General features: G+C 39.5%; 2 protein-coding genes and 1 non-coding gene across 3 annotated transcripts; 1 reads left to right on the forward strand and 2 right to left on the reverse strand.

Moving 5' to 3' along the window:
- Nucleotides 1-213: 213 nt before the first annotated feature.
- On the reverse strand, nucleotides 214-320 carry LOC125602356. The gene has a single exon (XR_007334800.1). It is a non-coding gene; the product is annotated as a small nucleolar RNA R71 (small nucleolar RNA).
- A 4,879-nt stretch (nucleotides 321-5,199) lies between these two features.
- On the forward strand, nucleotides 5,200-5,977 carry LOC106420310 (B3 domain-containing protein REM2-like). The gene is made up of 4 exons (XM_048774033.1): nucleotides 5,200-5,311; nucleotides 5,394-5,479; nucleotides 5,595-5,850; nucleotides 5,946-5,977. Exons 1-4 carry the CDS (start codon nucleotides 5,200-5,202, stop codon nucleotides 5,975-5,977), a joined length of 486 nt encoding a protein of 161 aa, XP_048629990.1.
- Nucleotides 5,978-6,764: 787 nt separating this feature from the next.
- LOC125602355 (UDP-glycosyltransferase 82A1-like) lies at nucleotides 6,765-8,133 on the reverse strand. Its single transcript, XM_048774040.1, has 2 exons — nucleotides 7,243-8,133; nucleotides 6,765-7,123 (listed from the first exon to the last, which is right to left on the reverse strand). The coding sequence occupies exons 1-2, from the start codon at nucleotides 7,246-7,248 to the stop codon at nucleotides 6,848-6,850; spliced, it is 282 nt and encodes a 93-aa protein (XP_048629997.1). The 5' UTR covers nucleotides 7,249-8,133; the 3' UTR covers nucleotides 6,765-6,847.
- Nucleotides 8,134-15,901: the final 7,768 nt, after the last annotated feature.

Genomic DNA, 15,901 nt, shown 5'->3' on the forward strand with positions numbered 1-15,901 from the left:
CCATTTGATCACTTGGACAGGTTCGACAGCTACTGTGGGTTGTCAAAAACCAATGGTGTGTCCGAAGATGCCTTAAAGCTCAAGCTATTCCCTTTCTCTTTGGGGGATAAGGCACGTCAGTGGGAGAAGTCTCTACCCAGCGACTCCATCACTACTTGGGATGACTGCAAGAAAGCATTCTTGGAGAAGTTCTTCTCTACTTCAAGAACTGCTAAGCTGAGAAACGAGATTTCCAGCTTTCAACAGAAGAACTTGGAAGGCTTCAGTGAAGCCTGGGAGAGATTCAAGGGCTACCAAGCTCAATGCCCACACCATGGCTTTTCTAAGGAGAGCTTGCTGAGCACATTCTACCGTGGTGCTCTTCCTAAGTACAGAGCCAGACTGGATACAGCTAGCAATGGGTTCTTCTTGGGGAGAACTGAGGAGGATGCAGAAGAACTGGTTGACAACATGGTAAAGAGTGATGCAGTCTACAGTGGAGACCACGACAGAAGCAGTAGAACTGAGGATAAGCAAACGAGGAAGGAGTTGAAAGCTCTACAGGATAAGATAGACATCCTCCTTGCTGATAAAGCTACCCAAGAGCAGCTGCACTTTGTCGGCAACCCAAGCCAAGAGACACCAGCTATTGTCCATGAAGTTGAGGGTTTGGAAGGTCAGGAAGAGCTGTGTTTCATCAACAACAATGGTAGCTGGTACAAGAAAGAACCCAACTTTCAGTACAACAACTACCAACAGAAGTCCTATTCCAACAACCAGCAGAGTGGCTATCCGCCAAGAAACAACCAGCAAGGCAGCTATCAGCCTCAGCAAAACCCCTCGTCTGGTTCCTCTGCTCCTCAAGAGAGCAGCACTGATACCTTACTGAAGCAAATCTTGGAGTCTCAGACTAGAAGTGAGAAGCAAGTTGGTTATGAGTTGAAGAACCTTCATTCCAAGATTGATGGGAGCTACAATGAGCTCAACAACAAATTCTCACACCTTGCTTCTACAGTCAGGAATTTAGAGAATCAATTTGCTTCCATGAACACTCACCAGAATCGCCAGCAAGGATCTCTACCTGGAAAGTCTGACCAAAATCCCAAGGAGGCCAAAGCTATCACCCTTAGGAGTGGTAAGCAGTTACCTCCTAGAACCCTCACCAAGGATGCTGAGAAATTAGGTGAGGGGGTTGCCATCAACATAGATGATGAAGTGGTGATTGTTGATGAGAAGATCAATGACGAGATCTTGGAGAAGATAGTGGAAGCCAAAGGTAAAGGAAAGGTTGGAGAGGAGAAGAAGACAGTAAAGGATGGTGAAGTTGTTACTCCAGCAAGTGAAAGTTCTTTTGTTCCTCCTCCCTATGAACCCAAACTTCCATTCCCTGGTAGATTCAAGAAGCAGCTGCTAGAGAAATACAAAGCTCTGTTTGAGAAGCAAATGAGTGAAGCTCAGGTTGCAATGCCCATCATCGATGCTTTCATGTTGATTCCTCAATACAACAATTTCCTGAAAGATGTTGTAGCTGCAAAGAAGAAGGAGATGGAAAGCATGATGAATCTTACCCATGAGTGCAATGCCATCATCCAGAGGCTTGATGTTCCAGAGAAATTAGAGGATCCAGGAAGCTTCACACTACCTTGTGCTCTTGGACCTATGGTATTTGAGAAAAGTCTCTGCGATTTGGGAGCTAGTGTCAGCTTGATGCCTTTGTCTGTTGCAAAGAAGCTTGGATTCACTCAGTACAAGAAGTGTAGACTCTCTCTGGTGTTAGCTGATCGTTCAGTGAAGTACCCTGTGGGCATCTTAGAGGACCTCCCTGTGAAGATTGGAAGGTATGAGATACCTACAGATTTTGTGGTGCTTGAGATGGGTGAGGAGGCTCAAGATCCATTGATTCTAGGAAGGCCATTCTTAGCTACAGCAGGAGCTATTGTTAATGTGAAGGAAGGCACGATTGATCTCCATTTGGGTAAAGAGAACATCCTCCACTTTGACATCAAGAGGAAAATGAGGAAACCAACTGTGTTCGGGCAAGCCTTCTACATTGAAGAGATGGACACCCCTGCTGATGAGCACCTTGAAGAGTTACCACCTGAGGACGACGAGGAGGGAGCATCTCCCTCTACTCATTCCCTATAGAAGGTAACCCACCACACTCCCTTGTATATACCATTTCATTTTTGCATATTAGTCTTCTTTTCGGTATCTCTCTCTCTACTTGACGACACAGAGACTGTGTCACTCAAGTTTGGGGGAGGTACCAAGTATTTGATCATGTTTGCTTTGATGTTGTTTCATTGAGTCATGCATGGCATACCTATTTGCATAGATAAAAAAAAAAAATCAATCATTTAGTTTGCATCATTTGCATTTTTAGGAGAGTCTAGAGCATATAGGTTGCATTCACTTGCATTGGGAGCAATGATTTGAATGCCTTGTAAAGAACACTACGTTGCACTTGACTAGCTTTTGCACCTCTCAAAAAGACTTGTATGTTTCGAGCCTTGAAAACTCTTCCTGAAACTTGTTGATTGCTGAAACTCAGTCTTTGAAGCCAACTACAACCTTATTAGAAATGAATGAACTTAATGCTTCTTGCTTAGGGTCCCTTGTGTACTGAGTCATGGCTATACACACTGGAGTTGTCACATCTTTTATGCCAATCTTTTTGACAAACTCTAGTGGTAGACCACTCCCAAAACCTTTCCTTCCTTTTAAGCTTTCATTGTTTGATGAGTGAGGCCTTCTTCGGAAAGTCTTACATGCGCATAATGTTGAGAGTATCGGGAACGACAATGCTTGATCTTCATTTTTGCTAGATTGGACACTCTTTTGTCTAGCTATAGGTGGGAGGGTGAGTGTTGTGATCATGATTTGGGAGAAATGAAAAATAAAAAGGATAGACTCTTTGTGCTTAAGTGAATCGATTTTCTGGGATAAGTAGAGAACCTCTAGCTCTAGTTTTGAAAAGTCTTGGCCCCCAACCTAAAAAAAAAAAAAAAATATATAAAAAAAAAAGAAATAAAAAAAAAAAAAAAAAAGAAAAGAAAAAGGGGGGCTAGCAAAGTTGTTAGGAGCTAAGAAATGTTTTGAGGTTGTGAAAAATCCCTTGTAGATTTCAAAGAGAAGGAGTTAAAGTTCTTAGGATCTTTTGGTGAGAGATGTGAGTAGGGTTTGACATTGGGAAATGATTGTGTGATTTGTATGTTTGGGAAAAGGGTAGAACAATGGAGATTGAGCATTGTATGCATGAGTTGGTCCCTTTCTTAGATATATTATGTGCAATGTCAAGGCTACTTGTTTTGAGAGTAAACCACCTTAAAGATCATATGTTTTGAACCTCTTGAATCACTTGAATAAAAGCCTTCCCTTACCCAACCAAATGACTTGGACCAACTGACCATTTGCAAGAATTCACCTGATGTTTTGTGCTTAATGAATGTGAGAGTTGGTTGATTTGAATGTGTGGATGCTTGATGATGAGTGTAAGAACAAAAAGAGTTAAGATAGGCCTAGAGAAGCTAGAGTGTAATAAGAGAGTGTGCTAGTTGTGTTTCTTTTGGCTATGTGCTCCCACCTTCAACCTCTCTCCCTATGAGTTCTAGAAAGTTCACTTGTGGACAAGTAAAAGAACAAGTTTGGGGGAGTTGATATCTTGCATATTTGCATTGTTTTATCCATTCATCCATTAGCATTTTCATCATATAGATTAGGATTTAGCCATGTCTAGGTTGCATTTTGCATTCATTGTCCTCATTAGGTGTTGGAGTGCCACATGGAGTTCTTGGGGACATTTGGATGCATTTGGAGCTTAAAGGACGTGAAACAGGTGATCATTGGACGAGCAGAGCATGGGAGCGAGGTTCCGCAGCGACGTCATGAGGTCGCTCCAAAGCACCTCTCAGAGCGACCTAGCTAGAGCGACCCCGTGAAGTCGCTCGCCATATTCATCCCGTAGGAAGCCCAGAGCGACTTGCCCAGAGCGACGCACCGAGGTCGCTCGCATCTCACACCCTTCTCGGAGCGACCTCCCAAAGCGACACCCCGAGGTCGCTCGCGTCTCTATGGCGAGACGACACGAAGCGAAGCCTGGAGCGACCTCTCAGAGCGACCTACCAAGGTCGCTCCCGATCCAGAGCGACCCGTTGGAGCGACACACCAAAGTCGCTCGCGACCTCTCGCCCGGACACACCAAAAATCGGCCCTGGAGCGACTTCCCGGAGCGACACCTGCAAGTCGCTCCGCGTTATTTTGCTGCCGAAAATCATGATTTCTTAAGGACCTTTTTGCAATTTATTTTGGACGTTTTGCACTTGGAAAAACCTATGTTTTAAACATCTTTTGTAGCCACCAGTGGCAGATTATCTTTTATCTTTGATCTATTGAGAAAGACACAAGAACTCTCTGGAGAAGTTCATCTCTTGGGTTTTGATTTGTTATGTTCTTGTGTTCTTGTTGATTTCTTATCTATTTCTCTACATGGTTAATCTGAAATCCAATATGGGTTTAAGAGGAATCATGGAGATTAGTGAGTAATCACCTTTTGAATTCATGGGTTAGGGAGATTAAGGGTGATTAGGTTAGAGCTAGGATGTTTTAGTGTAGATCATTCATATTTCCTTGCTAGTAGAGTAATCATAATGCATCTTCTGAGTTGGCCACTCAGTTGTTGATCCTTAGGCATTTCTCACCCGAAAGGTGTTCGATGAAATGCCCGAGACAACTCTCCTAGGCTTTTAGTATACTTTGCCAAAGACATTTGTTGTTAAAGGTACTAAGATAGCTAATAGACTTGTTAGTAATGATTGCTTTCATATTATTCAACCAAAGACATTTGATGTTTGAGATATGTTAGCAAATGAGCATTCATCTAGACATAGAGCTTGCTTAGAATTGTGTCTAGGCTTAAGGTTGATAGTTTGATTGATCATCTGCCATCCTTAGTTCGATACTTGATCACCCAAGGTCTAATCCCTATACCCATGAGTTCTCTTTTCCTTTAGTCAAGAAAGTATCATTCTGTTATTGCTTTCTAGTTTTAGTCATAGTTTAAAACCCTTCTAAATCATTGGTTGCACTTAGATTAAGTGAGTACTTGCATTCTCAGTGCTTTGATATCCCTCAGAACTGGTTCGACAATCTTTTATACTACAACATTTGTCTTAGGAGCCTTGAAAACTCCTAACATCAGTCATCTTCAAACACGAAGGAGACATGGTGTTTCATGTCACTCCTTTTGGTCCTAGCTGTTGTGAGATTCAGTATACACATCCGCACATCATCAAGGAAGAAGCCGACGCGGGTGATGCTGATGACAATGAGATTAGTAAGTTTCAATCAAAGTTCATCGTTTTGGTCCTAGCTGTTGTTAGATGTTTTGACGTGGAAAATTGTTTCTTTTATTTCAGGAGGAACATGGGCAATGTCTTATTTCTCATTCGACTACTGTTTTTTGGCTGAGGTCACTGCTTCAAATCTAAAAGCAGAAAAACTTGTGAGTCAATTTTCATACGTAAACCATATTTTGTTAGTCAATTTTTATACGTATAAACCATATTCTGTGTTTACAGTATCTTCCTAAGTGAGCTACGAGTTCTACTGCTTTAAAGAAACAATGCCAAGAGATGATACTAGTGAACAAAGAGGGAAATTCATGGACTGTGAGTTTGCGATTTAGCGAATCAAGCGGCATGTATTACATCACAAGAGGCTGGGGAAAGTTCTGTCGTGATAACAGATGCAACATAGGAGACTTATTTGCGTTCAATCTGGTTGGAGATGGGAAAACTACTCCATTGTTGTGTGTATGTCCGGAAAGTAAAGAGTGTTCTGAACTACTGAGCAAACACTTGAGCAGAAAGCGTGGTGAGTCTTCTCCATTGACTTGCTTGAGACGTCTTTAACTTGCTTGCTCTTTCTTTGCTTCTGGTTTAACTTGCTTGTTTTGTTTTGTTCTGTAGGTGACATTGCTTCTGGCTCACGGGTGAATTAGGAGAATGGTCAAGTAGTCTTGCGTCTCTTTAGCTTGTGTCTCTTTAGCTATGTATCTCGGACTTGTTTAGAGTTTCTATCCTCTTGTTTCCTTGCTACAATGTACTTGTATGATCAGTTCAGTTTAGACTCAAGTTCTTGTGTTTCTCGAGTATCAACTTACTTATAAGTTTAAATCTTTTTCCTCTACTCTTGTAAGTTTAAATCTGTTTAGCTAACTACAATCTTGTTTCTCTTCATTCTCTTGTCTTTTATGTTATACAAGTAAGAAGATAACTTGTACAAGTAAGAACATAACAAAATCAAGCTAAGAAGAGAAGCAAGAACATATACAAAACTTTTACTTATAGATAAAAATTAAAACATAATTTACAGTTATAGTTTAAAAAAACACTAATTTTAGCTTATAGTTTAAAAAGAAATATAAAACACTTATTTGATTTTACATTTTCTTTAAAAATATGTTTAATTATTGTATGTTTACATTTTCTTTTCTAATAAATGAAAATTTTTAATTTCAAATTTTAAAATTTTAAATTTCTAAGATTAAAAAAAAAACACTAAGGACTCCATGTTGGATAACACCATTTGACCTATAATTATGATAAGAGTCCTTAACTATTGAAAAAAAAAACTTTATAATATAGCTAAGGATTCCAATGGTGGGTAACACCATTGGAGTTGCTCTAAGAACATAAAATAAATTATACAAAGCTTTTGAAATAGATGACACGTGTCGTGCTCTCCTCTCTCTATTTGTTGTGTTGGCAGCTTAAGAAGAGAGTTGCCTTCTTCTTTATGTTATAAGATTTTTGACTTGCTTATTTTAAAATTAAGTGAAAAAAATGCAATGATTCAATCAAAACCATAATCAAATATTGTATCCACAAATATCATCCTTGAAAATGGTAAAACTATTATCCAAACACAAACGAGCTTCATTCCCCATTGCTTTATCTCTCAACTTCTTCAATCTCTCACCCATCTCTTCATCCTCCATTACTTTCCTCATCCCATCCTCAACCTCTTTCTCTCCAAAACCGCTTATTCTCACCCCGATCTTCCACACATCCACAATGTATCTAGAGTTCACAAACTGGTCACCGGCTACGGGATAACACACTAGCCTCCGACAACTTGCCACCGCCTATTGCACAAACAACTCATGACTCAAAACTGTACACATTGTATATGGATGTATACTACATACGTTTTAAAAATATTGTATATATATAATTAGGTAATATATAATTAGGTTTAAGGTACCTCCATGGTTGAGTTCCAGCCACAATGAGTCAGGTAACAACCAACTGAGTCGTTTTTAAGAACTTCAATCTGCGGGGATGGCACGATCCTTCCTTGGTTCTTGACTCTATGGACGAACCCTGGTGGCAGTCCCTCCTGCCAAACCCGGTTTAATGCCCAAATGAAAGGTCTTCCTGACGCTTCCAACGCTAATGCCAACTTTCTAATCTTTGATTCTCCTATTGGAGAAACCCAGCTTCCAAATGAGATGTAAATAACTGAGTTTGGTTTCTGTTCTTGTAGCCAACCAAGACAAGATCTGTCTTCTTCCCAGAAACTAGGGTTCTTGGTCAAAGTTTTATCACTTGTTGCTGCTTGGTTATGTGATGGACCAACGTAAAGAATTTTAGGGTTTTGATTGTTATTGTCTTTGTTAATGAATTCACGTTCATATTCGTCTTTGAAGGAGTTTACCAAGATCCACCTGAGACTTTTTACTCGTTCTAGAGTTCTCTGCCAGAACTTGAATCGTCTTTTTTGAGCCGTTGGAGTACCGATAAGCCACAATAGATCTCCGGCGTATAGGAGCGGTTGCTCCGGTAGGAGTAATGGTTTTTCTGGTTGACGAGGACAGCCTACACAAAAATTTTACAACTGTAACTTACTATGCAATCATTTAGTAAGCAGATTAAACAAATTGTATTTCGTGTCTAACGTGTTCAATCACTGATAATCAATTGGACGTAACCCGTTTTGTATACATATTATTAGGGGTGGGCATTTTACCCGAAATCCGAAGTGGCACCCGAACCCGATCCGAAAAACCCGAACTGAAATCCGAGCCGAAGTAGCAAAATATCCGAACGGGTATTAAATTAGGAGAGACTGGATATCCGAACCCGAACGGGTAATATCCGAACCCGAATGGATATCCGAAAATAACCGAACATATGATAATTAACCTTATATTTATAGTTTACATCTTTCATTTTATATAAAATATTTATATTGATACTACACATACTTTAAATTCATATGATATACATACAATTACGTAGAAGATGATTTGCTATTCGCTTAAAATGCATGTCAAACTTCTTATTTCAGCAATTAACAAAAAGTTACATTCAAAATTTAAAAACAATAACCAAATTAATGTCTTTTTAGTTTGAAAATGTTATGTCCAAATATATTAACCATGCAATCTATTAAAAATAAAAAATAGTAAGTGAAAAGTTATATATTTAAATACAAGAAATTTGAGAAATGAAAATTTTCATTTTTTTTCTTCAAAATCTAAATATCCGAACCCGATCCGACATAACCGAAACCGAACTTAAAATACCCGAACCCGACCCGAAGTACAGAAATACCCGAACGGGTTCTACACCTCTATACCGAAATACCCGAAAATCCGAAATACCCGACCCGAACCCGAACGGGTACCCGAACGCCCACCCCTACATATTATGTCGATGATAGGGTTGAGAAAGTAAAATGCCATATTCCAAAGAAAAAAATACTAATGACATTTTCGTGAATAATATGAATTTGTGGGAGTGAATAAGGTAAAAAAAAATCTAAAAAAACCTGAATTAGTTTTATGTTTAGTTTTGAATCAATTTTGCAAAAAAAAAAAACCCAATAATCAATTGGGCATAACCCACGTGTGTGTTCCTACGTTATTATTTATTTGCTATTCTCTAACGTGGATGAAAATAGATCAACGTGAGCTTCGTGAAACCACGTAGATATTAACACGTACGCAAAAAATCGAGTTATCACCGTCCCCAATTAATTATTAATTATTGTTATCTGTAACTGTATAATCTCTGTATGCTTCTAGACCCTGTCTGTTCTACCATCTCAAACTCAAATTTAACTTGGAAATATATTTTAGAAATTCACGAAAATGCTTTATCCGAAAAAACTACCATACTGATCATATGTATATATGAGAATTAGGTTCAATCAACATGACAATTCCACGAGATAAACGTCAAATGTTTGGTCCACTTGGTAGGAATATTCAAAGCAAACCATTAGATATCTTATCTCATTACATCAGCAATACATTACTTATAAGAAAAATGCTTTACGTAGTTGATTTGTACACGGACATACTAATTCTCATCTGCTCTCTTTGGGTATATTATTATTAGTTTTTTCTTTGGATATATTATTACTGTTTTTTCTGTTGTTGATATTTTGGGTAAATTATTGTTTATGTATAAGTTGTAGTACATGAGGTAGTACCTACATTCTTCATTCGGACGTACCTACGTATTGTCAAGGTTTTAAATTGATTATATTTATTGATGAGGGGTGTTCAATCCGGATATCGGTTCGGTTTCGGTTCGGTTTTTTCGGTTTTCGGTATTTCGGTTAGTAAAATATAACTACCATTCTAGAACCATATTTACTTCGGTTCGGTTCGGTTTATATACCGTCGGTTTTCGGTTTATTCGGTTTTATACCAAAAAAACATAATTATTTTGTTTGAGATCATATTATATGAATTTTTAGTCATATTGTCAAGATAGTCATTTATTAAAAAATATTACATGTTCAAATAAATGAACAAATAAGTATAAATGATTCTACCGTCAAATAAAATAATCAAATCTATAACTAAAATCAAAACTTGAAATTTTGAAAATAAAAATATGAAACAAAACAGAAACATGAAAGAAATTTTTTTTCACTCTTCCATATTTAGTGTTCATTAAAATCATGCTTTTTCAATTGAAAACTTTCCATTAATTATTGTCCATCAAATTTATAATCTTCATATTAATTTAGTGAAGACTAAAATAAATCAAAAAGATAAAAAAAAAACTTAGAAAATAAAATGTCTGAATTGCGATGTATTGTTATTTAGTTATAGTTCAAGTGTTTTACAAATTAAGGTTTTTTATTACTATAAGATTATGGTAATAGTTATTAACACAAATTTAAATTATGTAACAAATAGATTTTCATGTATTGTTATAAAATAGATACATAATTATATGTTTCTACTTTTAATCGGTTTTATTCAGTTTATTCGGTTTAATCGGTTATATACCAAACCATATCCAAATCCTACGGTTTTTATAAAATTATATCCATTCGGTTTATATGGTATATACCAAAACCAAACCATATTGTCTATTTCGGTTCGGTTCGGTTCGGTACGGTTCGGTTTTACCATATTGAACAGCCCTATGTATTTCACATATTTATACATAAATTTGTTAATAATATACTAGGCAATCTATACAAGATAACTACAACTAGATAATCTCTATCGTAAATACATAGTTAGAGATAATACCAATCTATATCAATATGTACAACATGCGCTATTACTTAACACATTAATGTTCAAGTTATTGTTTGTGTATATTCTTCACTGGAAAGTACCTATATGTTAGGCATATCATGACTCCTTAATCCTTATAATATATGCAGATGCTCAGATTATATTCGATAACGCTGCGTCTTAAGCGCTAGATGTCATGTGAATATCATTTGTGATTCATCATTCAATAATAAAACCATGTTGTAGTTAAGACTTTCACTTTATTTGTTTTTGGTTTTATTTTCTTTATCGCTTCCAATGATTGCGTTTTAGGTAATCATATAAGCAGGCAATTATCAGTTACAAATATTTTGTTAACGTATGTATCAAAAAAACGGTTGGTTTTCAAATGTATCAAACTATTGATGCCATATTCCGTATTTATTATCCCCTTATTATTTTCATTTTTGACGGATGTGGAAATATACAAACTATAGTAGATCGGAGCATACCATGGTTTGTACAAATCCCGCGGTTGTGTCAGGTTTTTTTTTTTTTTAATTATACACAGTTTTTCTAAATGTTTCCTAGACCTAAAGAACTAATCTGTGTTGCTGCAGCCCAAATATGAAATTCACAGTAGCTGGGAATTGAACCCAGGTGGCGGTACTCACATCTGTGAGCCCTTTACCACCAGAGTTAGACGCCCCGGTTAAACTGTGTTTTGGGTATACTTTTTATAGTGACTAGACCCCACCGCAAGCGATGCTCCCAAATCCAGAAAAATCCCTTAAAATTTTTTTGGAAAGTTATAGTACCACCGCGACGACAGGAAATCGAACCTGCGATCTTTGGTGAGAAGAAAAACCACTGGGATACAAGCCCTTCTCCGGTTGTGTCAGGGTTGAAATTGGATAGGACTCGCGTGATTGTATATAACTATGAAATTATTTTGTCAACCAAAAATAAACTAGAATGCATATTATATATAAGTGATTAACTCTATTATATTTGGCATATTTCTCAATTACGATATATGAGAATTAACCGTTGTATTAAAGATAAATCAGATTACCTTTTCGGGAAACTATGCCTGTCCTTACTAGCTCTGGTATGGATTCGATCATACGGTAATGTAGATTTATGTATTCAACGTGTGTGTTTATTAGAGAGCCAATGGCTGAGTATATATACAACAACGTAACTCAATCTCAACAAGGAGATTTGTCCTTATCTAGCTAAGAACCTGGACTTATCAACACGTCCGTAATTATCCTAACACATATTCAATATATATCCCCAATACTCCCCCTCAAGTTGGAGCATGTGGATTCACTACGCCCAACTTGGACATGATGGTTTGAAAAGGAACCCGGCCCAGCGCTTTTGTCAAAATGTCAGCGACTTGTGAATCAGACCGAATATGTTGCGTGACAATGAGACCAGAAGTTACAGCATCCCGTACTGAGTGACAATCACGTTCCAAGTGTTTTGTTCTCTCATGAAACACCGGGTTCGCTGCGATATGTATAGCAGCCTTACTGTCACAGAAGAATCTCGTAGGCCCAGGTTGTTCCGCGCCAAGTTCTTTGAGGAGACGACGTATCCACTTTGTTGTTTTTAATGCAACACCCATTGACCGGTACTCAGCCTCTGCTGAAGACATTGCAACAGTGTCTTGTTTCTTTGTTTTCCAAGCAATGGGAGAGCCTCCAAGCATGACAACGCACGCACTTAAGGAACGACGAGACAGAGGACAGCCACTCCAGTCTGCATCGCAATAGATAGTAAGCGTGAGATCGTTGGTTGAGTGAAGAAGAATTCCCTGTCCTGGTGTCCCTTTCAAATACCGTACAACTCTGAGCGCCGCAGACCAATGTTCTTCTGTAGGAGCTTGCATAAACTGAGACAGCAAATGAACTGAATAAGACAACTCCGGACGGGTGTTCAACAGATAAATTAAACGTCCTAACAGACGTCGGTACTTCTTTGGATCAGTAAGGAGTGGAGCAGTAGACTTGGCGAGCTGATGATTCTGTTCTAAAGGAGTCGACGCAGGTTTGGAACCGAGGTTGCCCGTATCTGCAATGATATCAAGGGCATACTTGCGCTGAGAGAGAAAGATACCTTCAGGACCTCTGCTAACTTCGATCCCAAGAAAATATTTAAGTTTCCCTAAGTCTTTCATGGCGAAGCACTTGCTCAGATATTCTTTGAAGCGTCGCACCATATGGGAGTTGTTGCCACAAATGAGTAGATCGTCAACGTAGACAAGGACCCGAAGCTCCACACCATTACGCTCATAGGAAAACAGAGAATAGTCTTCGTAGGACTGAATAAAACCAAAACGTATTAAGGCATCCGAGAGCTTCTTAAACCAACAGCGCGGAGCCTGCTTCAAGCCGTACAGAGACTTTCTTAATTTACATACTTTGTTAGGATGGGAGTGTCGAAAACCTGGAGGGAGTTTCATATATACTTCTTCTTCGAGATCACCATGAAGAAAAGCATTTTGGACATCCATTTGATACACTTCCCATTGTTTGGCCGAAACTAGTCGCAACAAAGCTCGAACTGTTGTCATTTTAACCACCGGAGCAAATGTTTCTGTATAGTCTTCACCCTCAATCTGACTCTTGCCATTTACTACCAAGCGTGCCTTATGTCTCTCAACTGTGCCATCTGCATTGTATTTGATTTTGAAAATCCATAGACATCCAATCGCTTCTTTGCCAGGTGGTAAATCAGTGATATCCCATGTGTCACTGTCCTCGAGAGCTACTACTTCTTTTCCCACAGCCTTACGCCAAACATCAAGTTTCATAGCATCTTTGAAGTTCTTTGGTTCATCAGACTTGCTTACTGCTGCTAAGAACGCTCGATGACTAGGAGAAAATTGCTCATCAGTAATGTAATCAGACAGAGGATACAAGGATTTACCTGAGACCGACGACGAAGACTCTAATGAGGAGGATGTGGAGACGAAATAGTGTGTATTACTATCAGGATCAGCGGAAGCATTGTAGAGCAGATAATCACGAAGGGTAACAGATTGTGTTTTCTCTCGTTGTCCTCGACCTAGAATCTCAGTAGCTGGAGCAGAAGATGAGTCTGTAGAGGAGGATGGCTCTGGTGTTGAGTTCAGGACTTCTTGTAACGGAGCCGCAGGAGTTTCTTCTGAGACAGGAAGTGATGTCGTTTCTACTGGTGTCACCACAGCTGCTGGAACAGATTGATCAGTTTCTTGGTCAGAAGAATTCATTTGAACAACATTACTCCCCCTGTCGTCCAATGGCATGATGATCCAATCTTCATCACTGGCTACTTCGACAGTTGATGTGATTGGTGGAGCAGGTTTTGGGTCAGCAAAAGGAAACAGATCTTCTCGAAACACTATATCTCGAGACACAAGGAACTCGTCGCGTTCAATATCAAACACTTTCCAGCCTTTCTTGCCAAAGGGGTAACCAACGAACACACATAACCGACTTCGAGGACCAAATTTGTCCTTGTCCCGAGAGGCTTTATGCACATAACATGCAGAACCGAAAACCCGCAACATCTTGTAATCTGGCTTGACGCCGTGAAGAATCTCATATGGGGAACGGCCTTTGAGAACGGACGACGGGGTTCGATTTATTAAATGAGCAGCTGTGAGTACTGCTTCTCCCCAAAAGCGAATCGGAAGACTGGCTTGAAACAAGAGAGCTCGAGCAATATTTAAAATGTGCCTGTGTTTCCTCTCGACTCGACCATTTTGTTGTGGAGTGCTGACACAAGAAGTTTGATGTACGATGCCGAGATCCTTAAAATAAGACGACAGGACCATGAACTCTGTCCCATTATCACTACGAATCACTTTTACTGGTTTTTGGAATTGTTTCTCTGTGTACGCCAGGAAGTTCTTCAAAACACGCTGGACTTCTGATTTTGCGAGGAGGAGGTAGGTCCATACGGCCCTGGAATAATCGTCTACTATAGTCAAGAAGTATACTGCACCGCAAGAGGAGGGAACTCTGTAGGGACCCCACACATCAACATGAATAAGAGAAAAACACTCTGTTGTTTTATTCATACTTTCATAAAAAACTTCACGCGTTTGCTTAGCTCGAAAACAAGTGTCACACGGACTTGAGCTAGCTGATTTAGAAACAAAAGATAAATCTGAAAACACTGAAAACGACGGATGGCCCAAACGTTGATGCCACAAGACAGGATCAGAACCGCCTGCTGCCCGATGACTCTTAGCTGAAACCAAATCCGTGAAGTAATACACACCATCGCGTTCCTCACCGGCTCCAATCAGAGTCCTCGAAAAACGGTCCTGCAAAACACATATTGTATCAGTAAAAGTCGCAAAACAATTTACTTGCTTCAGAAGTTTTGCAACTGATATCAAGGTGCAATTCAGGTCAGGAACATAGAGCACTCGCTGCAGTTTTATTGCATCAGACAAGGAGAATGTTCCCATCTTTACAGCAAATGTTCGGTTCCCATCAGCAAAGGAGATTGAACACAGTGGAATCGACTCCATGTCCGTCAACAACTCATGATTTCCCGTCATATGGTGCGAGGCACCGGTATCTAAAATGACATCACCCAAATGATTCTTACCGGATAGCTTGTCAGACGCAGAGTTACCAGCTTTCTCTTGAATCATCTGACTGAGCACTTTCCACTGATCAGTAGTGAGCTCTGGAAACGACGAGTTGGAGCTTGTGGCTTGAGCAACGTTAGCCTGACCACGCCCTCGACTATTTGTTCCACGTCCTCGACCTCTGTTGCCAGCACCATTCCCACGACCACCACTGCGATCATTAAACCAGTCAGGGAAACCCACTAATTGCCAACAGTCACGCTTTTCATGACCTGTACGTCCACAGTGAGAGCATATCGATCGTGCTCGCATAATTGAGTTGTCTCCTTTACTTGACGTTGAGTCGTTTGTAGAATCGCGTTGAGAAGAATTTGAGTGTTGACGTGCGACGAAGCCAACTGCTTCTGGCTGATGATCACGGCCACGTGCAGTCGTTAGTCTTTGTTCTTCTCTCACCATCTTATTGTATATTTCTCCAAGCGATGGCAAAGGATCAAGTCCTATTACGTTCGTAGAGATGTTCCCAAAGCGAGAATCGTCCAAACCCATTACAAACTGATGGATCTTCTCATGCTCTCTCTCTTTAGCCATAGCTACAGCAGCTCCACACGTACATGCATGAACCGGCTGATAGACCTGCAACTCTTCCCACAATGTTGAGAGTTTGCCAAAATACTCCAAAATAGATCGCCCTTCTTGTCGACACGAAGCAAGCTGAGCCTTGATCTGATGAACACGAACCGTGTTCCCTACGGAAAACCTCTGTTTCAGGTCTTCCCACAACTGATACGCATCAGTGA

Source organism: Brassica napus, unplaced genomic scaffold, assembly GCF_020379485.1.
Source record: "Brassica napus cultivar Da-Ae unplaced genomic scaffold, Da-Ae ScsIHWf_2810;HRSCAF=3587, whole genome shotgun sequence".
Lineage (NCBI taxonomy): Eukaryota > Viridiplantae > Streptophyta > Magnoliopsida > Brassicales > Brassicaceae > Brassica > Brassica napus.